Source organism: Mercenaria mercenaria, chromosome 15 (genome assembly GCF_021730395.1).
Source record: "Mercenaria mercenaria strain notata chromosome 15, MADL_Memer_1, whole genome shotgun sequence".
Classification (NCBI taxonomy): Eukaryota; Metazoa; Mollusca; class Bivalvia; order Venerida; family Veneridae; genus Mercenaria; species Mercenaria mercenaria.
Genome location: NC_069375.1, coordinates 26860979 through 26884307, shown reverse-complemented (window position 1 = coordinate 26884307; position 23329 = coordinate 26860979). Strand labels below are relative to the sequence as shown.

Here is a 23329-nt window from a genome sequence, read left to right as displayed (position 1 = left end):
ATAGCTTTTAATTTGTAAATCAGACCTTACCAAAATGGCGACTGACGCGATGAATTACCAAAATCCTTATGCTTTCACAGCAGCGGGTGAATTAGGCATAAATCGGGAAACCATGCTGCAAAATGAACTTCTTCTTAGGGTGAGTAAATTCGTCATCATATTTCGCGACTATAGTTCAATGACAAGATTGTGATTTATAGGTTTTAAGCCTACATTTCTTATGTTTAAAAAAGTAAGTGTGTCCAAACCTCTATCTGTTGGATTTTGCCCAATTGGTCAATTTGGTGTTCCTTAATCATCTACAGTACAGTTTGAATTGAAAAAAAAACTTCTAGTAGATCTCTATTTTTATTTGTTTCTTACTTTTTTGTAAAGGCAGTGGCTAGAGAACCGGAATCGGTTCCCTAGACTGCGAACTTATTTGTCCGGAACCGGTTCTCTAAGCAAAATACCGTGCATAGGCTAGGGAACCGGAATTTTATTTCTATGCATAGTGCTGCTGAAATCCACATTGTTTCTTGGTAAGTGTCATGCGTATTATTATATTAATTAACTTTACCATGCCCTTGCATTTATCTGCCTTTACTGTTTCCAGAAATGTACTCGCCATATATAGACCGTGTCTGCCGTATTGGAATGATATAAACTGGTACGAATTCATGAATGCGTGAAAACTACTTTGCAGTTTTTAAATGTTATTAGATTTTGCTTTAAACTTGTACTATGTTTAAATTATTTAAATATACGATAATAATATTAATATTGGTTTGTATTTATGTTTATAGACGAACAAATTAATTTAATTGCCCTTAAAACGTCATACAGATTCTTTGATCACTTTTAATACTGGTTTGTAACACCGCGGCATTTCATGTTCAGAGATATTTAATCAATACTTAATTAACAGAAATTACTTAATTTGTTTTAATCGTTTCTTTAATTATTGTCTTACACCTTTTATGTTTAAATTTCAAGTTTATTTCGGCTCCAGTGCCGACGATTTCGCATTCATTCGTACTAGTTTATTTTATCATTCCAATATGGCGGACAGTATGTGGCGAGTACACTTCTGGAGACACAGTAAACACAGATAAAAGGGCATAGCTTGCTGAAATAGTAAAATTAATTAACTTATTAAGATAAGAACATGCACATGATACTTTTAATACCAAAAGAAACAAAGTGAATTTCGATAGTTTTATGCATAGAAATAAAATTCCGGTTCCCTAGCCTTTGCACGGTACTTTGGCTAGAGAACCGGTTCCGGACGAATAAGTCCGCTGTCTAAGGAACTGATTCCGGTTCTCTAGCCACTGCCTTTTGTAAATATATTTTACAATTTTGATACTTGATGTAGTTTGACATAAGAACACACTATGCTTCTAACAACTGTAAATTAATGCAAAAGACCAAATGTACAATTTCCATAATTGGATTTTAATTGGCATCTTGCATGATAATGTGTAGCCCAACTTTTCGGTAAAGTATGAAATACTGGTAATTTTCCACAATCTGTATCAGGTGACTTGAGTGTGTCAAGTGTTTCCATGTTGTTAGAATGCAGAAGAATGTAAATTACGCAAAATTAAAGATTTTAATATGAGCTTTTATAGAATTAAACAGATTAAAGGGTTGAGGTATGAGGATATTGTTGTAATAGTAGTATTTTTACCTGTTTCTTGTTAGTCCTGTTTGGCGCCATATAACCTATACTGTGTTGGTGCGCTGTCAAACCCAAGTAAACATAAATAAACAACCTGTTTCTTGTGCATTTTGACTGTTGCGGTCATGCGAGGCATCATTCCTTCCGTTTGTTTGGGCACGAACTTGATGTTAAGGCATGAATCGATAGTAACTGGCCATAATGCTGAAAGCAGGGTTGGCTTAAAAGCGGGAAATACTAGTTTTTACCAGGACAGCGGGAAATACAGGAAAATAGTGGGAAATACAGGTATTTCCCGGGAAAAAAGTGGGAAATAGTGGGGAAAAGTCAACATCTCATTGTATGAGCAGAGACTTAAACAAATGTTATTCAGTTAACATGAAATATTTCTCTCAATTAAAAACAAATAATATAAATATTCTTTTTAAGCACTAAATGTACTAAAATCAAGTCCTAAATTTTTATTTCAATTGTTTTTTTTTTTCTTTTTTTTTTTTTTACTAAAAATGCCTATTACTATAGAGAATCAGAGCATCACATTGTGATGCCTAATTATACATTATTAACACCTTTTCGCAATAACTGGGACTAATACTCTTTTCACACTACATGTTGGCCCCTCAATTGTCATAATCAGTTACCTGTACAATGTATAGGTAATCTATTAAATTAGCCTGAAGCTGTATTTGTCTGACTGGTAATACAATGCTTAATCTAGCTTCAGCTCTGCTGATTTCTAAGTTTGCAAATTTATTTAATTAATTTATATTAAAAAGTAAATTTTCATGCCAAAAATTTTCAAATATTGAGTATTTCCCACTATTTCCCACTTTTGTGAAATTTGGATCATTTTTCGGGACGGGAATTACCGGGAAATACCTGTGGTAATTCCCACCCCCGGGAAATACTTGCCAACCCTGGCTGAAAGGGTGGACCAAGTTTTAGATGAATATTGATATTTGAAAGAAAGTTATATAACCAATAATATGTGGTTTAACTCATTCTCTGTCTTATTTTATGATCTGATCTTTTATAATTGCAATCAAGCAAAAGTTGTTTGACTAGTAAAATCAGGTGCATACACTTTGACAATCCACTAAATTCTTCGAGAGGAACAGATCCGGAGTACATTTAGAATCAGATTCTAGAGGTACGGATCCATATCTGTAGACATTTCCTATTTTTAAATATGCAAATAATGCTGTCAGGAATAATATTTCCTTAAACTTTTTTATTTTGTTTCTTTCTGTTCCACTAAGAATTCATTTGATATCATTATCACTTTTGTTACTGCAATAATATCTGCATTGATCAATGTTGTCTACCTTACTGGACATCTAGTTTTTTAAATCATAAAATTAACTGTAAGAATTAATGCATGAAATAAAGTGCCTTTTTTAAATGAAAACATCCAATTTTTTAGACTGAGCTTGGAAAACCAAAAAGAAGAGGAGTAATTGTACCAGCAGGACTAACCTATGGTCGCCCAAATGCACTCAGAGATGGTGGATCCACAGAAGGTAGTCATTCTCTTTTGGCAAAATTACATCATGGTGTTTTCTGATTTGGTTGGTAGTGTGACAAGTATTGCTTTAACTCTGCATGTCTGGAAAAGGGTCATGTGGGAAGTAGCCTATTAAATCAAATGTGTAGACGCAAATGTAATCATAACTTGACAATCATTATTCATGCAGCTGCCAGTATTTTTGGATTATAGTTGTTTTCTTCCTCTACTTTCCATACTCGTCCAAAAAATGTGCCAGACAGACACAGTGATTAGGCCTGGTAGTGGGTGGTACTGTGCTTGTACGTCATCAGATGCTCCATTAAAAGTCTCTACACAATGCAATCATAAAATAATCCAACATGTATTTGCACCATACAATGTTACTAGATCCTCCTGCCCAACCACAGCTGTTTTAAAATTATCCAGACTTTCCAGATTTATGACAGTTTCCAGGAGTCTTAGATCCATATGATACAACAGTCCTCGAGAAGAACGAGTGTTGAAATATAAAATTATTTATTTTACAATGATAATGTCACAAATCTTACTGTGTCTGTGTTACTTACAGAACAAAGTGGTAGACTCGTTGTTACTGGTAAATCAGAATTTTCTTTGTCATTTATTGTATAGTCGTCAGATTAAACTATGTTAACTGTTGATGACATATGAAGGAAAACGTTTATGAACATTTAAACATTTTTACATTCTTAAATGCCACCCTTGCAGTTTGTTTAACCCTTACCCTGCTAAATTTCAAAAATGGACTGGTCCATCATTCAGTTTGGGCAGTATCACTAATTATTTGAAGGGATGACAATAATCACTGAAAAATTACTGATGCGCAGGCTGATCTTGGTCTGAACTCCGGTCACAAAGGCAAAATCACTTAATGCCGCCGTTTATACATTTTATTCTGTTTATTTTAGCACTTCATGGTTGGCCCACCCTTTCCTCTACAACTTTGCCATTTAAACAGAAAGAAAAAACAGCACAGAGAGATTTTATGGCCTTAAACAGGGCTGCTGTTTCAGCTGGTAAGTTTTGATTTACAAATATATATAGGTTGTTTAACATTAAGAACTCTATTATTCTGCATACAACAATGAATTAATTTTTAATGGAATAAAGTTTGCACACATCGGCCATGTTTATTTCAGAATTTTAATAAGCACAATTGTTATCATTATTATATTCATCCATTGATTATATCAAGTTTACATGTTGCAGTCTAGGCAGTTGAACTGTTTGACAATTAACTTATTTTGGCAAATATGCACCACCTTGTGCAAGAGCATTGAGAAAGTGTAACATTAAAGTAATCGAAGTTCAGTTTAGTGCTCAACATGATAATAACAATATTAATAATAATAATTATAATAAAAATAATGGTAATAATAACAATAATTTAATGTAAATAATAATCAGAATTTTATTTAAAATAGGCCAAAAAAAATTCTTTGTTTCCGGTAACATGTTAAAAATAATTTAGGGTAGCTAGGTTGGAAAACAAATTTTTTTGGATTTTTTTTTTTTATTATGTGAGACTTTTCAGAAACTATTTTAATGTCAAAAAATGAATACAAATAAGGGCCCCGTTATGCCTTTAGAGCATCAGTAAGTTGATTTCTAAGATCACTGACCATGTTTAAAGCATAAAAAGTGAAGTTTTGCAACTTCTTGTTAAAAAGTTGAAAAAATTATTCTCCATGGCCGTAAAAACATTTAGGGTCGTGCCAAAAATTTTGGGTAGGTTGGGATATTGGAAACAAACAATTTTTTTTTTATGCCTTATAAGGTAACTATGGAAACATATTTCAAATCTTAAGTTTCAATGTAACCTACAGTAAAAAAAAAAACACATCAGCATGAAAATGGTCTATCCAATTAGTATTGAGTAAATGTTCTTGTAAATTTCTAAAACAAAGCTCATGTATTTTCTTGAAATGGGGAAGAGACTCTTCTTCTAACATTTTGGACATATTTGCTCAGTTTTCAGAATTTAGGAAAGAATAAGTTTTTTATGAAACTCGGCAGTTACAATTTGAGTAAGTAAATAGTACTTTTATATTCTTAGTCACCCTTGCACGTATCGAGTTGAGCTCACACTGTGTTAAGTTTTAGCACAAGTAATGAAGCTCATCAATTTAAATGCATAATAGTTTGATAACAAGTTAGTATTCTATTTAGGTCTAATTTACCCTCACTGTAGATCCCTAACTCTAACATTTGTGCTTATAGAGCATTTGCCCACTTTTTTTGGGACCCCTTTAAACTGGTTAAAGTTTAATGAATGGTACTGTCTCAAAAACAGATGCAGTATATTGATTAAATTGCAAAGTGTGTTCTTTCGGTTTAAAACTGAGTGGATAAGCACTGGTCCATTACACTTTGACCAGTAAGAATGGCCAAATTAACATTCGTTTTTGGGACTATGAAAAATTTCTGGTTACAGTTTTGTGTCATTTTGTAATACACTATTACTAAACATATAAGTTTGAAATCCTTTTTTATTCTTCAGAGAACAATTTACAAAAATCCTCCTGGTAATGTACATGAACTTCTGGCATGTATTTAAGACAAATTTTATGCCCCTTTTGGGACTATAAGAAAATTCTGTGTTAAATTTTGGTGCAAGTAATAATTCTAAAAAAATATTGTAGATTTGAAATTATTTTTTTTAAGACTATTTTCCTATCATGGTACAGTACTAGTAATATGGCATTGTATTTTTGACCAATTATCCCCATTTTGATCTTAGAAAATTACGGTAAATTGGCTACAAGAAAACAATACTAACTGGCATAAGAGATTGGAAACTATGTAATTTTCAGAGCAAGTTTCCTTTCATTTAAGCATTCATAATGTTGACTTTTTTACAAATATGCACACTTTTTTTAGAAAATTTTGGTTAAAGTTTAATGCAATTTATACCCAAAACTAATGTGTATTGCAAAGTTATATACTTAAATGTTTTTTTCGGTTAATAAAAATATTAAAATGCCCCAAGAAAATACACATACTATGGATATGTTTTAATTAAACATATTTTAATTGATATGATTTAATTTGGTATCAATTCGCTATTGTGACATATTATGAATATCGCTTGGCTTGTTTATGCAAACTCTGTTGTTTAAATACTGTTTGCAGTTCAACAAGAAATATGTGCTTGCAAAGTAGTTTTAAATGTTACTTTTGATTATTGCGTTCTACTAATGTTATGACTACCATAATATTGGCCAAAACATGATTTGGTTCCAGAAACCAGCGCAGTGAAGATTGGTTCCACATGAAACGAACTGCTAGAAATGTCCTCAGTATTTTAAATGCTATCTAAGCACAAGGTCATAATGCTTTAAATGAGAAATTGTTCCTTATAGATTTTATGCCCAAAACCTGTTAATTTAATGATCATGATGTATTTTTTTGCATAGACAAGTAATCTGCACAATGATGCATCACAACAGATTTATTTTTGGTAAGCATCCCTTTTAACTGTTAAATTGTTAATTAATGGTACTGTCTAAATTGAAAGATGGACAGTTTCATTGTATAAATTTAGCAGGGTAAGGGTTAAGTGATTCTGTTTCTTGGTCTGAAGAATGTTTATCCTGTGACAGTGAGATAAAGCATTGGTACAGTTGTCAGCTTTTTGACAGGAAAAGAATGCCAAATTAAAACAATTTCAGTATTTTGAGTAAGGGCAACTATGTCTTAAGAAACTCTTTACATGTGTACAGTTTTGTCATTTTAGTATATTGTACACTTTTATACTACCCACTATATCAATGTTTTATATCCTTTTTTAATGTCACCTTCAAGGAGCAAACAACTTTTACAAAAAAAAAAGATCCGTTCCTTCCTCGTTTTGTAGAATTCTTTGTAAATGAACTTCACTAGAGCAACAGCCTCTTCACAAAACAAAGACAAATTCTGTTATCACAGCACCCTTTATGGAGTGTGTACTATAATGTCAAGAAATTCAAAAGCCATGTAAATATATGGTGACAAGAATAATTCTAAAAAAAATATTGCTAGATTTGAGAAAATGTTTAAAGTGGAACTACTTTAATATTTGTACAGTAGGACTAGGTTAATATGCAAGTTATGTTTTTTAGACCATCTACTCCAATCTTTGACCTCTTAGAACACAAATACCAGGATAAATGGCTACAAGAAAGACGAAAACTGGAACTGGCAAAGAGACAGGAAGAGAGCAAGGTAATTAAAAAGCAAAGGTTTTCTTGTTGCATTTTAAATGCATTCTGAATGTTGACTTTTTTACATAAATGCATGCACTGTTTTTTTTAAAATGGCTTTGGTATATATTAGATAATCTATAAAACAAAATGATGTGTGTAAGCAACAGCTTATATTCATCCTAAAATGTTCAATTTATTTTTCTGGCATTAAAATTTTAAAAGAATAAATAAAAATTGACCCCAAAAGAAAAAAAAACAAATGGACCTATATGGAGTTATTACTTATGAGTTAAACCAATGATTTTCAAATCTGATGAGATGATTTTATTATTTAGGATCATGCAAACGTATAGAAGAGCATGCTATACTGGAATTTATTTTTTGGTTTAATATATGCCATAGCCTCCTGTTGTTACAAATCACATGTTTTACGTCATTTTAAGCAAGATAACTGAATGCTGCATTGCAATGTATTTTAATGTCTCGAAACTTTCTTGATATTGTGCGTTTCTTTACTAAATTTTGATGAACTTACCAAATTAACCTATGGCTCAATAACATGCCTTTGGTTTCCCCATGCACTAACCAAAGCTGCCCAGTGTCAAATGCCCTTTGGTTTCTCCACATGCACTAACCAAAGCTGCCTGATGTCAAATGTCCCTAGGTTTTTCACAGTGCACTATCTGAAGCAGCCAAGTGTCAAATGACCTTTGAAATGGAGGCAGAATTGCTTCACCTTGAATATGTATCTTTTAATTGGCCCAAAAACATGTCTATTAAATGAATACCTGATGTATTTTTTTTTCAAATAGAGAAGTAAGTTTTCACAAGTGATGAACTATACACCAACAGACTTTAATTAAGAAAGTTTCAAGAATTATTTTTTTATTTTTTGAAGTTTTATTCACTTGTTTTAGGTATTGCACTTTAAAGAAAATTTCTTATTTCACGGAAAAGCAAGCTGGTTCCCCACACTGAAATGAAATTTGAACTTAACTTTATAATAACTGTAGATTGGGTAGAATTGTAATGGCCTTATTTTTGTTAATATTCTTAAATAGTATGACCCATGAATTTTATGCAGGCATGAAAAGCATAGTGTCCATGATAACAATTATACAGGGGTAGCCATTAACAAACCACATTTTCAGCAACAAGAAATAGTGCCGCTTTTAAAAGACACGAAAAAATATCCAATCTGCAGTACTTCAATAATAAAATAGACAGATATGATATAGAGAATTTGCATTTTAAGCAATATTTCACTGTTAACATGAATGCCGTATAACATTTCATAGTGATTTTTTTCATGTATCTCTGTTCATACAGAACTGGAATAATGTACTTCCGTTTATGTGTGTTTACAGTGAAACATTGCATAATGAGCACATTATGTCTTAGACAGTGTATTATATCATGTTTGCACACTTGTTTGATATTTAGATGGGTAGAAGTACACACTCGGCAGGAATACTCGGTTCCCTAGTGAGTTACACTGTGGATATATTACTTTAACAAAACCGAACACTGTAGTGAAATCTGTGGTACTTTGTGGTGATGTTTGCTTGTCTATGGTTTGGAAGTATGGAGAATATAAATAACTGATATTGAGCTTAAACAGCAGAAATAACTAGACTTGTCTGAAACTGAATATACATATTATGTTTTATTCACGATTAGAATCATGTTCTTGATACGTATATCATGTAAAAGGAATATTGAGTGCCAAACATATTTTAATTCTCCATACTTTTAAATTGATCACAGTTTCTCATGGTGCAAAAGAGAGGGATCGAAGACTACATACATGTATCTAAAGTTAGTCTCCCTTTTCTTTAGTTGAAGAGATTTCTACAAAAGAAAATTGCTAGTCTTGGCCTCCAGAGGAAAGTCCAGTCTTTCTTATTTGTTATATTGCTGTTGCTTTTACAATATGATTAAAGGAAAGGGTGTTCTGAACGCTTGTTTTTTTATGACAAATTATTTTGTTTGATTTTTTTCCTGTGAAAGATATGGGATTTATTTTTGAAATGTTTAAACATTTTATTGCAATATAACAGTTTTCTCTTTTTATTTGAAATCAGGCATTATGTGAGATATATGGCCTGTTATAATCTGGACCCTCAAATTTAGAATACAGATGCAAATATTGATAAGTTACCAAACTTGGCACAAAATTTGAAAAAAAAAAAAACAATCAGGAATTGAAGAGAATAATTTTACTGCTTTGAATTCTTACAACAACATGAGAGTTAAGAAATATTGGAGTTTCTAGAGTTTGTGCTTTTCTTTGGGGTGCAGGAGGGGTTGGTGGATTTGGGCACATTATTATAACTTGGAAAAGTAGATAGACATAAAATTCCCTTTAGTCTTTCAGTGAAAATAACATGTAGAGACACCAGCTGCACTTCAAAATAGTATTATCCACATGTATGATTAGTATATGCCACACACAACATAAAACACTGAATATTATCTAGTACACATAAGTATAAATAAGAAACATAGAGTCCTAGGTCATTTAGATCTTTGCATTTTTTTTTTTTGTTGGCTGATTTTGAAAACTTTTTACCTAAAATAGGCAGAGAGGCATTTTAAATGTATTGCATAAATTTTGTTGGTAAATAAGTTTAGGCTTTCTAGCAGATTTGCTTGCTAATTTGCCAAGATGTTGTTGCTAAAATTGGCTTGCATAAACAGAGTGAATTTAAAGTTATTAGATGTTCAATTTTTTTTTGTTTTCTTCTGAGGGGAACACACCATTTTGTTCCCATTTTACCAGATGGTGAGGCTTTGAAATTATGTTTTGTGACTTTAATTCAGGTTTGAATATAATATCATAAATTATGATATCATAAACTCTGGTTATATGACTGGAATATATGCCATATTTCTTTGAATATATTGAAATTAAAGACCTACATATTTGGTGCTTCTGCAGACAATAAATTTAATATTCATTTTGTTATTGTCTTGCCACTGAAGACAGTGTGTTATGTAAAAAAGAGTCTTTCGATATTAAACCTGGACAGAAATGGGTGTTTATTAAAATGAATATGGTATCACCAGTTTTTAATTAGTTTGTTATTTTCATATGCTATATATATACGATTTTGCACTTTTTTTCATGATTAAAATTTATGATTTTGCAATTTAACATTTTTGTCATATACTTTTTGTCTTAATGGCATGCTAATTTCACAGTTTAATGTTTTCTATGCATGTTCTGGTTATTAGCAGGATCAGGTTAGTGACTCGCTTTATTGTTTTTTTTTCCAGACTCATATTTGTTTTCATTTTTGTAGTATCCTAAAATGTATGTAGTGAGAATTCTGTGGGTATTCTGGTTCCTTTTGTTTTATTTAAGCTTTTTTTTCATTTTAGAAAATGGAGATGGAATATAGTTATATGTAGTCTGCGTGTTTTTTTACTTTGTTTATTAAAAATCAACTTTAAGGAAAGGACATAGTTTAACCTTAACTGGAGATTTAAATTTGCTTGCTGTATAGAGGTTGTTCCTCTGTGGAGGTTGAATTATAAAGCTCCTTTAGCAGGAAACAGATGTTCGACTTTCATATTGGATCCTAAAATTTGTTTAAAGGATAAAGTCATACTGGTTAACCTTCTTTAGCAGCCACCTGTATTAACCAGCCACCTGAGTTAAGCAGCCAGTCAACTAACTTCCAAAGTTGAACTTTAGTTCTAATTTCAACTTGTCTTAAGCAGCCAGATTTTGTTGTCCCCTCACTGCATAATACAGATAAGACATATTTTAACACATATTTTACTTATTCACAGAGTACAGTAAGAACATGACTGTTTTCTTCTATTTTATTTTGAATTTCTTTCTTTCTCTCTTAGTCTGCTCAAATGGGTATGAGCTGTGCCATGAGAAAACCAGCATAGTGGCTTTGCGGCACATCTGCGCAGTCTGGTCAGGATCCATCCTGTTCGCTGTCAAAGTCTATTACAATTAGAGAAACTGTTAGCAAACAGCATGGATCCTGACCAGACTGCGCGGATGCGCAGGCTGGTCTGGATCTATGCTGGTCGCAAAGCCACTATGTTGGTTTTCTTATGGCGCGGCTCATATAAATTTGAGAACAGATAAAGCATGTTTAAGCAGATATCTAAGTGCTCTTCAGAGTCATTTAGAGTCTTGTTTGTATACCAGTTTTCATGATTTCACATCTTGTCTATATACAACTTTTGCTGTAAAGAGCTATACAAAGACTCTCGGTAATATTTGTTCTCCATTATCAATATTTTAAAGATCTTTATAAAGTTGTAAACTATGTAAACATAAGGTAATAAAGTTTTAAGGTCTCTCTTTGGTCACTTAGGAAAAGTGTTAAACATAAATAGTCTATGTGAAAAGGTTTAAATTTACATTTTAAAATTGAAAAGGGTTATAACTCAAATGTACAGTTTATGGAGGAACACCATTCCTTGTGAAGAACACATGTCAGTGCACTAAATATTTGTATTGAGTTATATGTCTTTATTATTGGCATTAAAACTCTAAAATAATTTTTGTGAAAAATAGGGAAATATGGATATTTTACAATTTTCCACTTAAACTTCAAATTTATTTCGATATCCTGATTGAACAAAATTCTTAACCAAATTAGCCCTTTTACATTAAAGGAACATGACGGCACTTTTAGACTGTTGTATTATTGACTATCAATGAAAAACTTTCTTTCTTTGTGTTAAATATGCTTTTAAATTTAAGTTAACCAGCTGCCCCAGATTTTATTTCTTTGCGATTTGCTAATATTAAAGTTATTTATAATAACAGTAGCATTCTTGTGTTTCAGAAGGTTAATAAAACTGATTTCTTAATGTTTTGGGTTTTGTGCATTTCTTCTTATTCACATGCCAAAAAGGAAACCAGTCAAAAAATTTCTGAGAGACAAAAACGTCGGCACTTAATTTAAGAAACCAATGCTTTTTGGTGATGTTTTTTGTCGTTTCTTTCTTTTCTTTTCTTTTTTGTTTGTTTTTGTTTTACTAAGTATTAATCCTATTTATATCATGTTCAGTGTTCATTCCAGGCCGCGCCATGGGGCCATAGGCGCGTATTTTACCGTATTGGCGCATAAAAGTTTGCCCTATAGCGCCCGTCGGGCGCACACTTTTTCAGAAAACAGTCCGTTTACAATGAGCCGACTTCCAGAAGTTGTGAATCGAATACGACTCTTCCGATGACGTAACGCGCATTTTCATTGGTCGATGTTAAAATAGTAGCCAGTCTCCGGTCGCCTAACAACATAAAGCTTTCAATGTTGCTATGCAATGGCGGACAAAAAAAAAAACAGTCGCGATTCGGAGAAAAAAGAAATCCAATTTTACGTTTTTCTCTAACCGTTGAAAAAAAGCAGACGATGGAGAACAAATTTCCAAAGAAAGATGACATGTTCGAGACCGCTAGACCACTCAATAGCGTAACCGCTTAGCCAAAATCAGGCGACAAACATTAATTCCGTAGTAAATCCGCATTCATAGCTGTCGGACTTTCCGTGGTTAAGTTTCGGTAACGGTCAAAATATTATGACTTGTTTCGTTTTTGTCGTGTTGAGCGACCTGTGAAGTGTCCACTTTTCTCTTTGTAATTATGTTTCACGAACCGCGAAAATAATACCTTGAACTCCATGTAAGAAAAGTGTTAAAAATACAGCCTTTCCTTTCATGTAAATCAGTTTTTCTTTCATGGCCCCTATTTTTTTCAAATGTCCCCAATTTTTTGCCATCATGGGGCCCTTTGACCCCACTTAAAAAAATCCTGGAATGAACACTGCATGTTTTCATGTAATATTAACATACCAATAATATTTTCAGCAAAGAAAAAAACTTCTTGAACTGCGGGTAAATGTTGCATGCTCTATAAAGTTTAAAATTTTTTAATTCTTGCAAAGCCTTTAAGAGTATAATAAAACTCTTGCATTCTCTGTACTTATTTATTATATCTTCCGAAAAATAATTTAGGGCCTACATTGAAAATAGTGACATATTTAAAGTCCCATAGTGCTTCTAAGTTTATGTTAACAACAGGTGAAGCAGCAGTCTGAATTGAGAATACATGTATGCATATTGACATGGTCAGAAAAGCACTACTTTTAGGATTGTGCAATATTAAACTTATTCTGTCTAGAGCTTAAAGGGATAATAATACATTTTTCTACATTAATCTAACTTCCAAATTTTAACAAAAATCTGAAATAACATCTACCAAAAATTGGAAATAAGAAATTTGTGTATTTTTTCTTCATAACAAAAAGATAATGGCAGCCACATTGTAACCAAAGCCGCTATTAGGCCCTTGAACTGTAAGTAATTAATTAATAGACACATCCAAAATTTTAAGCAATTAAAAACTGCAATCTATCAGAACTGATCTATTGCATATGCATAATAATAATGTCTTAATATGCATACTGTCATAATGTCACAGTTTTCAATACCATGTCCTTAAATTATATTTAGGAATGCAATATTAAATTATAAAACATTTTGATCTATGACTGTAAAACTGTAGTATCGGTAACGTTATACTGCATATAGAAGAAATTATGGTTCAAATATAGCAATTAGCATTACTCAATCCTTGCATGTAATATTTGATTTTTAGCCCACCATCATCAGATGGTGGGCTATTAAAATCACTCTGCGTCCGTGGTCCGTCCGTCCGTCATTCCGTCCGTCCGTCCGTCCGTCCGTCCGTCCGTTAACAATTTCTCGTTATCGCATCTCCTCAGAAACTACTGGGGGGATTTTGACCAAACTTTGTCAGAATGATGTATTGGTACCCTAGTTGTGTCCCCCTGAAAATCAGACTGGTTCAACAATTCATGAGTGAGTTATGGCCCTTTGTTTATTTCTATAATTTACATAGATTTATATAGGAAAAAACTTTGAAAACCTCCTTGTCCAAAACCACAGAGCCTAGGGCTTTGATATTTGGTATGAAGCATTATCTAGTGGTCCTCTACCAAGATGATTCAAATTATTTCTCTGGGGTCAAATATGGCCCCGCCCTGGGGGTCACATGGTTTATATAGACTTGTATAGGGAAAAACTTTGAAAAACCTCTTGTCCAAAACTACAGGGCCTAGGGCTTTGATATTTTGTATGTGACATCATCTAGTGGTCTTCAACTAAGATTATTCAAATTATACCCCTAGGGTCAAATATGGCCCCACCCTGGGGGTCATATGGTTTACATAGACTTATATAGGGAAAAACTTTGAAAATCTTCTTGTCAAACCACAAAGCCTAGGGCTTTGATACTTGTAATGTAGCATCATCTAGTGGTTCTCTACCAAGTTTGTTCGAATTATCCCCCTAGGGTCAAATATGGCCCCGCCCCGGGGTCACATGGTTCATATAGACTTATATAGGGAAAAGCTTTTAAAATCTTCTTGTCAATAACTACAACATTCAAATTTGGACATGAATATTTTTGAGTGGCAAGATGAACCTTGACATGAGTTGACCTTGATTTTGACCTAGTGACCTACTTTCACATTTCTGTAGCTACAGCCTTCAAATTTGGACCACATGCATAGTTTTGTGCACTTGAAAAAACTTTGACCTTGATTTGACCTAGTGACCTACTTCCACATTTTTGAAGGTACAGGTATCAAATTTGGACCATATGCATAGTTCCGTGTTTCAAAATGAAATTTGACATTGATTTTGACCTAGTGACCTACTTTCACATTTTTGAAGGTACAGTCTTCAAATTTGGACCACATGCATAGTTTTGTGTTCCGAAATGAAATTTGACCTTGATTTGACCCAGTGACCTACTTTCTCATTTCTCAAGCTACAGCCTTCAAATTTGGACCACATACATGGTTTTATGTACCGAAACAAACTTTGACCTTTACATTGACCTAGTGACCTATTTCACATTTTTGAAGGTACAAGCTTCAAATTTGGACCACATGCATAGTTCCGTATTCTGAAATAAAATTTGACCTTGATTTTGACCTAGTGACCTACTTTCACATTTCTCAACCTACAGCCTTCAAATTCGGACCACATGCATAGTTTTGTGTACCGAAATGAACTTTGACCTTAAGATTGACCTAGTGACCTACTTTCACATTTCTGTAGCTACAGGCTTCAAATTTAGACCACATGCATAGGATTGTGTACCGAAACAAACTTTGACCTTGACATTGACCTAGTGACCTACTTTCACATTTTTGAAGGTACAGGCTTCAGATTTGGACCACATGCATAGATTTGTGTTCTGAAGTGAAATTTGACCCTTGATTTTGACCTAGTGACCTACTTACACATTTCTCAAGCTAAGCCTTCAAATTTGGACCACTTGCATAGTTTTGTGTACCAAATTAAACTTTGACCTTAAGATTGATCTAGTGACCTACTTTCACATTTCTCAAGCTACAGCTTTCAAATTTGGACCACATGCACAGTGTTGTGTACGGAAATGAAATTTGACCTTGAGCTAGTCAGTAAGTCTTGAAATTTGGAACACTCCAAAATGGCACATTGGTGGGCGCCAAGATCACTCTGTGATCTCTTGTTAAACTTAGTTTTTTCTGTGATCTTTTGTAATACAAAACATGCTTAAATGATAGCTTGAATGAGGTTAAACATCGACAATATTTGTAGCAAAATATATCATGTTTGTTAGTAATTTATTATAGTAGAATGTAAAACCATTGTATACTGTCTTCCCTTGCATGAGTAATTTTACATTAAAGAAAGTAACTTAAAATTAGATATTGTAGAAAATTCTGGCAATACTTAAAAATGTGATACCATGCAGTCATTAATAAATGCATTTCGTAATGTTCTAATGTTTCCTATTCAGTATTATAGTTTTCAGACTTAAAATATTGTTTTTGTCCCAATTTAAACCTTTTATGACATGCAAATAATTCAACTTGTTACATGACTTCATTAGAGTTATATTGGGCTGAACTTCAAAATAGACCTGTCAGTGGTTAAAACTATGGATCAGTAATAATTGATACTAGTATGTTAAGAAGCTACGTAATAATTCATGCTAATTATGATGGGGCTGAGTATAATTGGTTGGCAGTAAAATTTGTTAAAAGTTGTTCCTGAGCTCATGTAATATACTACACTTGTTGAATGGCTTGCCAGTCATTAGTCAAAACTATTTGCCAGAAAGCCATTAAATAAGTGTGTTCTCCATTTTATTGAACTTTTCCGTGTTTAAATATTGTTTTACATAGTATAGTATTGTAATGCTGTAAAGAATGATTACTATTCTAACATGGCTTGAATTTTCCAAAGGAAGTGAAGCATTGTATATTCTTCAATAAATAATGGTTGACTGATGATAGAACATTATGATGTCAATTATGACATCAAATAGTCACTTTACCTCTGACTCATTAACACAGATGAGTGAAAATCAGCAGTGAGCATGTTAGAATAAAAATAAACAATGTCTTTTTGTTGTTTATCTTCTGATTTACCATAGTTCCTCCTTCAGATGCTTGGGTATTTAACCACACTGGTTAATGTCTTAGTATTTCAATCCTTTGCACATGAGTTCTGATCCATGGTAAAACAGAAATAAATGACAGGAAGGCCTTGGCAATGCTATATGAATTAAAAATGAAATGTTATTTGCTAGTATATATTGCTAGTTCTTTAATTCTTTTGAAAAAATGTTTTTAATGTAATAGCAGAAATTAAAATATTATTACATACCAGTATTATCTATTATTATCCAGTTGATTAAAGTTTGCTATGCTGAATGTCAACTTAAAGTCTATAGTTTTATTTAGACGTATTTTTTTTTCATTTTTCAGCAAAAAAGATCTCCTGGTCAGGTGTATGAAACCAGAGCGTCATTGTTGAGGACTTACCAAAACCCAGTTGATGCTGACCCACTCTGGCAAATGCCAAGATTTACTAAAGAGGTATGTTGTGCTTTTTTTTTTGCAAACATTTGAAGACCAAACATAATGAAATATTTTAACAGCATGCAATATGAAAGACTGCGTGGAGTTCAGAAATATTTTGTAACAATGGTGTTGCCAAAAGAATTGAAATGTTTTGTAGCATGTTATGTTTTATTATTATTTACTGTAGGCACATTGCTATTGGTCAAGACTTCTACTTTCCCATATTTGTTGGTTTAGGCTTTGTCATGTAGTATAAAGTCTGTAAACAGGACTGTTCAACACCACCTAAATCTTGTGCGCCACCTAAGATCCGATCTGGCAAAATCCACTCAAGCCGAATAGTAGTACAGCATCCCAGATCGAGCTACTATTTTTAATATAACCCTATTATATCCAATAGCTCAGGAGTCATTAAGTGTATGATAAAATATTACCATTCTGTTGAACTCTTACATCTATGAGACTGTTTGTCCTCCCTTATCTCATCTGCTGTTTTATAAAACAAAAGCTGTACATATTACAGTAACATTTACATGATATTGATAATGATTAAATCAAATGAATTTCATAATTTATACACCAACCAGAACTCTTTTAATTCATTTCATTGAAAAACTTTCATTCATGAATAATAAAACAACATACATGTGGACTAGAAATGATTGGTCAATCAATAGAGTTTGTGTATTATACTGAACATGAAATCTGATATTATATATTGATTTGAGATTGAAATGCTAAATGTTCTTTTCTACTTATGAATAAGTATGAATATAAATTCCAAATGAACTTGGTTAAACTGTAAAGTGTGAATGGGTATTAATGGTGAATTTATCACTGAAAAAAAATCTTTTCAGTGTTATAAAGGAGCATAAAATCAGAATTTTGCAAATGATGTATTCAAACTTCTTTTTTAATAGGGAATTAAATCTGTTTATGTTACAAAAAAAGGGCATAAATTATTAAACATAACTGGGGTTGTATTACATTTCAAGTTCTCAATACCACATGCTGATCTTATTTACTTTTGAAAGTTTTCATTGTTGGATATATTCATTTATTTATGTCAAACCACTTTGATATGTATGCTATGAAAGGAAAGATTTGAATATTTTGATTCCTTTTTAATGAGACCAAATCAAATTCAGTCTCTTGAAATTAAAGTGTCTGGCTTTTCTGCCTGAAATGTAAAATGGTAATATTACCTTTCTTACAGTTAAATACAGTGTTTTCTCAAAAGGAAGTCCCCTAATGTCCAAAAGCGAGAGAGTTTCAAATAAGCTTGGCATTCTGCTCAATCCTTCATGCTGTAATTATGTAACATTTCATGTTGTAAATATATATGAATAAAATTTTGTTTAAACCGATGTCCAGAAACAGAAATTTTACTTCAAATATGTATAGACAGGCTTAATTGAAACAATCCTGTCAAAGAGTTTAACTTTAAAACCCTATCACTGATGTTAGTCAAGATTGTCACCCCTGTTTTTCTTCAAACTAAATAGATATTTACTGTAACTTTTGTAAGTTTTGCCATCAAGTTTATGTCACTTTTTTGTCAAACTTGAGAATTTTAAGTTATTGCATCAGTTATGTTGGTGTCTTTATGAGCACACATTCTTATTTATTGATAAAACAGAAAAATGTCTGAGTATTAACCCATACCCTGCTAAATTTCTATAATGAACTTGTCCATCTTTCAATTTGGACAGTATACCATGAACTGTTTAAAGGGGTGCTTACCAAAAAGGTGCTGACTAAATGGCAAACAGTACAGATCTTGATCAGGCTGCATAGATGAAATTCATTGTGGGCATGAATTCATCCCAATTAACAATGAAAAAAGTCTCCATATTTGAGATATAGTATATGGCCCCAAATACATTAATTTTATTTACTGACCAATAATCTTAAATAAATGTCAGTGTTTCATACAATAATTGAATACTTGTTCAACTTGTGTATTTCAGGCAAAACCATCTCTCCAGACATTCAGATCAGCTCAAGCAAGAAGATCAGCTTATGACAACTTTGACTCTGACAAAATCTCAAGAAAAGGCAATTTCGGACACGGAACATATGAATCAGCAAAGAATTAACATTATGATTAGAAATTTTTAGTGTAAATCAAAATTGTGATATAAATATTATTAAATCAGTCCTTTACATTGATTTTATTATTCAGTGTAGTGAACATTTTGTGTAAAAACATAATTCTTTTACTTCAGAAGAATACATTACTGTATAAGTGGTAGGTCTCCCTACATCAAATAATTACAGACAAGCGATATCCATGGGTTGTATTTCTTAACTGTGGCATCCGTTATTGTTTTTCCATATAAATGGTTATCTAGAAGGTGAATTTTGTAAGATTAATTTATGAGATAATAAATTCATGCCTATCTAATACATATGCATATTTATTGAGACAGTATTGACACATGTTGGATTATTTAAACTTGACTTGCAATGTGATAGTCATTCATTGATTGTTCACTGTTTAGGGCAGAATTGGTGGTATTGCTCTCATTTCAAGATGTGAAAATTACAACTAGGAACTCGCTCTTTACACTTCTAGAAGAAAGAAATGTAACTTCTGTGAAAGCCCTCAACTGCTTCAGTACTGATCTTTAAACAAGGACATTTTCTAATTATACAGTATTGTTTTTACACTGTCCTCAGTGACATATATTTAAACGTCTCATTTGAACTTATTTGTTATGAAACGCGTTTCACATATTGTCAGTATTGTAACTGACTTTACAGCCCAGAATTACAAACTCAGTATTACACTAGGAATTTACCCCATTTACTATTCCAGAAAAAAGAAGTGTTACTAACAATGCATGTTTAGATAGTGTGTAGGGTAAGATTTCTTCATTAAATATTTCTAAAAAAAAATCTGAAAACTTTCCTCGGTTCAAATTCAGGTATTACCATAAGGCATTGATTTGTCAGTATTAAATGTTTAACATATGAGCCATGCTATGAGAAAACCAACATAGTGGCTTTGCGACCAGCATGAATCCAGACTAGCCTGCGCATCTGCGTAGTCTGGTCAGGACCCATGCTGTTCGCTTTCAAAGCCTATAGAGAAACCACTAGCGAACAGCATGGATCCTGACCAGACTGCGCAGATGCGCGGGCTGGTCTGGATCCATGCTGGTAGCAAAGCCACTATGTTTTCTCATGGCGCGGCTCATATTTTAATATGATAGCAGCTTCATTTCTGTTCAAGATGACAAATTTTAATTATATCAGAAACAGCTGATTTAATGTGGTGCCCAAAAGTACAGCTTAAAATATTGGGTGTTATCTTGGTTATTAACAAAAAGTTTTGTCCATAAGGTACATTTATTTATATATTTTTACTAGTGATTTCCTTTAAGAAATAATGTATAGAAAAAACGTGTTTTAACATTATCAATACACGGAAAGAGGATATTCATCAGCGGAATAATTTCACAAGGGCATAGCCCGAGTGAATTATTCTGGCGACATATAACCGATTTTGAGTGTAATATATTTAGGTAAAACACGATTTTGCTATACATTATTTCGATTCTAATATGCCCTTAATCTAAAACAGTAGATAAAATATAATAGCGCTCTTTCTTGGTCGCAACAAAACATTGACATCATTGCATGTTAATGTGAGGTCATTTTAGCGTAAGCGTGTTTTAACAGAAACAAGCATATTAGAAATATAAGTAATGTTAAGTACTGCTGTTGAGAGGAGATTAATATACCATTTTGTAAACTGCTGCTGTCATTTTACAGGAAATACTGATTAGAGCTTTTGTGGCTCACCTTGTGTTAATGTTACCTAGCAACATTATTTCATATTTCACTGTTCTGGACAATTGCCATATATGTACATTATCCGCATCACTCTGTGTGTGTATTGTAGTGTGTTTTCATTACTGTGTTAAGCAATATTATGTCTTTTCACATTCAACATACATGTTTACACATGTATATTTCCTTCCCATTTTAACTGTGATCCGTTTTAACCAATATTTATAAAAAAAACTTTTTTTTTTAAATCAATATTTATTATAAGTTTATTAATTTTTGTTTCATTTAATTTATTTACTATATAATATATAGGCAGGTTAATTTTGTTGTCTTTAGAACATTGCTTCCTTGAAAGTGACATAAGTATTGTAATAGTCTAAATATGTCTGAAAACGTTGAATGAGTTTATTTTATTAAACTGTTTACAAACTTTTATATGTTCTACATAATAGTACAGTTTGCTTGCACCTGGCAACTGCTGATTTTAGGTCTAAATGTTTGGGGGTTTTAAGATTTTTATGTTAAAATGATACTATTTAATATACTTGATGACAAAATTAATCATATAAAGCGCGAGGTTGAAAGTATTATTAAGTGCTCTAGTTTCTAGAAGTTTCATTCTAGTCTGTTGTATATCTAGGTAGTCAAGAGGTAATGATTAGAGAAAGAACATTCCATAAAGAACAAATACATAAAGTTTCATATGAGTTGTCTACCTCTAAATATTTCATTTGTCTTAAATGTTTTCTACATTGTTATCTTAACAACTGTCATGATTGAATTTGATGTTGAAATGCACGCTTTTGATACATGTATCAATGAACTTTCGGGGAAAAAAAATGAAATGTTTACTCAGATTGTAGAAATTGTTTATCAGTTTGATAGACCAGAATCTATAGCCTGTTTAATATGTTGATAATAGTTGTAAATACAAAAGGTTTAGCATAGCTGAAAAGAAAAGTGCACATGTACTTAACAAATAAAAGACTACAGCAATCAAGAAAGAGAAACAAATGGAGAACTGAAGAAATAACCTTATAAAAATTCAGAAGATAGTCAGAAATAACCATTAGGTTATGGAAATGAATAAAAAAATTTAAAGAATGTAGTCTGGATTTTACCCATTTTTGACTTTGTATTAGTGAATACAACAATGTGATTAACATTGAATTTCATAGGACTTAATTTCGTTGCTCGCAGAAATTTTGGCTAATAACACCAAATCTGTTGTTACTCTTTGCTTGTTGCCTTTTTTGTAAAGTTAATGCTAGATTTATATCACTGGATGTACAAAACGTAGGTAGAATAGTGGCATATTTGGGACTGTGATATTCTGTATAAAACTGCAACTTTGTGATACATTCAGTTTCATTGCGTTGAAACAAAATAAAATATTGTTGAATACTAACTGTTTGTAACTTCCTTTTTCCCTGAAGTGTGTTGTGTTTGTCATCACCTACTTGCTTCTAAAATATTCTCTGTTTACTTAGTATTATTATACCATTTCTCACTGTGTACATATGAATTACGGAATATAGAACTTGGTACTCACATGTAACCTGTAATCAAAAATACTTAATAACCTGTATTCCGAATTCTCCCCTCAGTGCAAAACTTGTTATAACTGTATATAAATAAAGAAGCACATAATGTAGTTTTGCATGCATTGAAGCGATACTTCAAATTTTACTTTTGAATATGCAGTATGATCATGAGCTGAGCCGTGCCATGAGAAAACCAACATAGTGGCTTTGCGACCAGCATGGATCCAAACCAGCCTGCGCATCCGCGCAGTCTGGTCAGGCTCCATGCTGTTCGCTTTTAAAGCCTATCGGAATTGGAGAAACTGTTAGCGAACAGCATGGATCCTGACCAGACTGCGCGGATGCGCATGCTGGTCTGGATCCATGCTGGTCGCAAACCCACTATGTTGGTTTTCCCATGACACGGCTCAGCTATTGTGTCTTTGTATGTAAGATGGCATCTCAGTATCCATAATAGGAATTGAATGAAACATCACACACTTGTTTACATTGATAATCTTGCTGGCAGTGTACAAGTTCCATCACTGTATTATGCACTTTTACAAAGTTAGGCTTCTTTTTAGCTCAACTGTTCAAAGAATAGGTAGAGCTATTGGACTCACCCATGCGTTGGCGTCGGCATCCCGATTTGGTTAAGTTTTTGTATGTAAGCTGGTATCTCAGTGAGTAACCACTTGTGGGAATGGATTGAAACTTCA

At 32.6% G+C, this 23329-nt stretch overlaps 1 protein-coding gene across 1 annotated transcript; it reads left to right on the top strand.

The window, feature by feature from the left end:
• The first annotated feature begins 10 nt into the window (after window positions 1-10).
• LOC123549479 (cilia- and flagella-associated protein 77-like) lies at window positions 11-22491 on the top strand. The gene is made up of 8 exons (XM_053524141.1): window positions 11-139; window positions 3087-3183; window positions 4097-4204; window positions 6605-6608; window positions 7289-7391; window positions 8816-8857; window positions 17194-17304; window positions 19260-22491. Exons 1-8 carry the CDS (start codon window positions 35-37, stop codon window positions 19386-19388), a joined length of 699 nt encoding a protein of 232 aa, XP_053380116.1. The 5' UTR covers window positions 11-34; the 3' UTR covers window positions 19389-22491.
• Window positions 22492-23329: the final 838 nt, after the last annotated feature.

What these genes read in the sequence shown, in the direction of transcription:
- LOC123549479 (XM_053524141.1), top strand. Translation starts at nt 35, where the DNA reads ATGGCGACTGACGCGATGAATTACCAAAATCCTTATGCTTTCACAGCA. An exon ending in AGAGACAGGAAGAGAGCAAG is followed by an intron (nt 7,392 to 8,815) that starts GTAATTAAAAAG and finishes TTTGATATTTAG; the next exon opens with ATGGGTAGAAGTACACACTC. An exon ending in CAGGAATACTCGGTTCCCTA is followed by an intron (nt 8,858 to 17,193) that starts GTGAGTTACACT and finishes TTCATTTTTCAG; the next exon opens with CAAAAAAGATCTCCTGGTCA.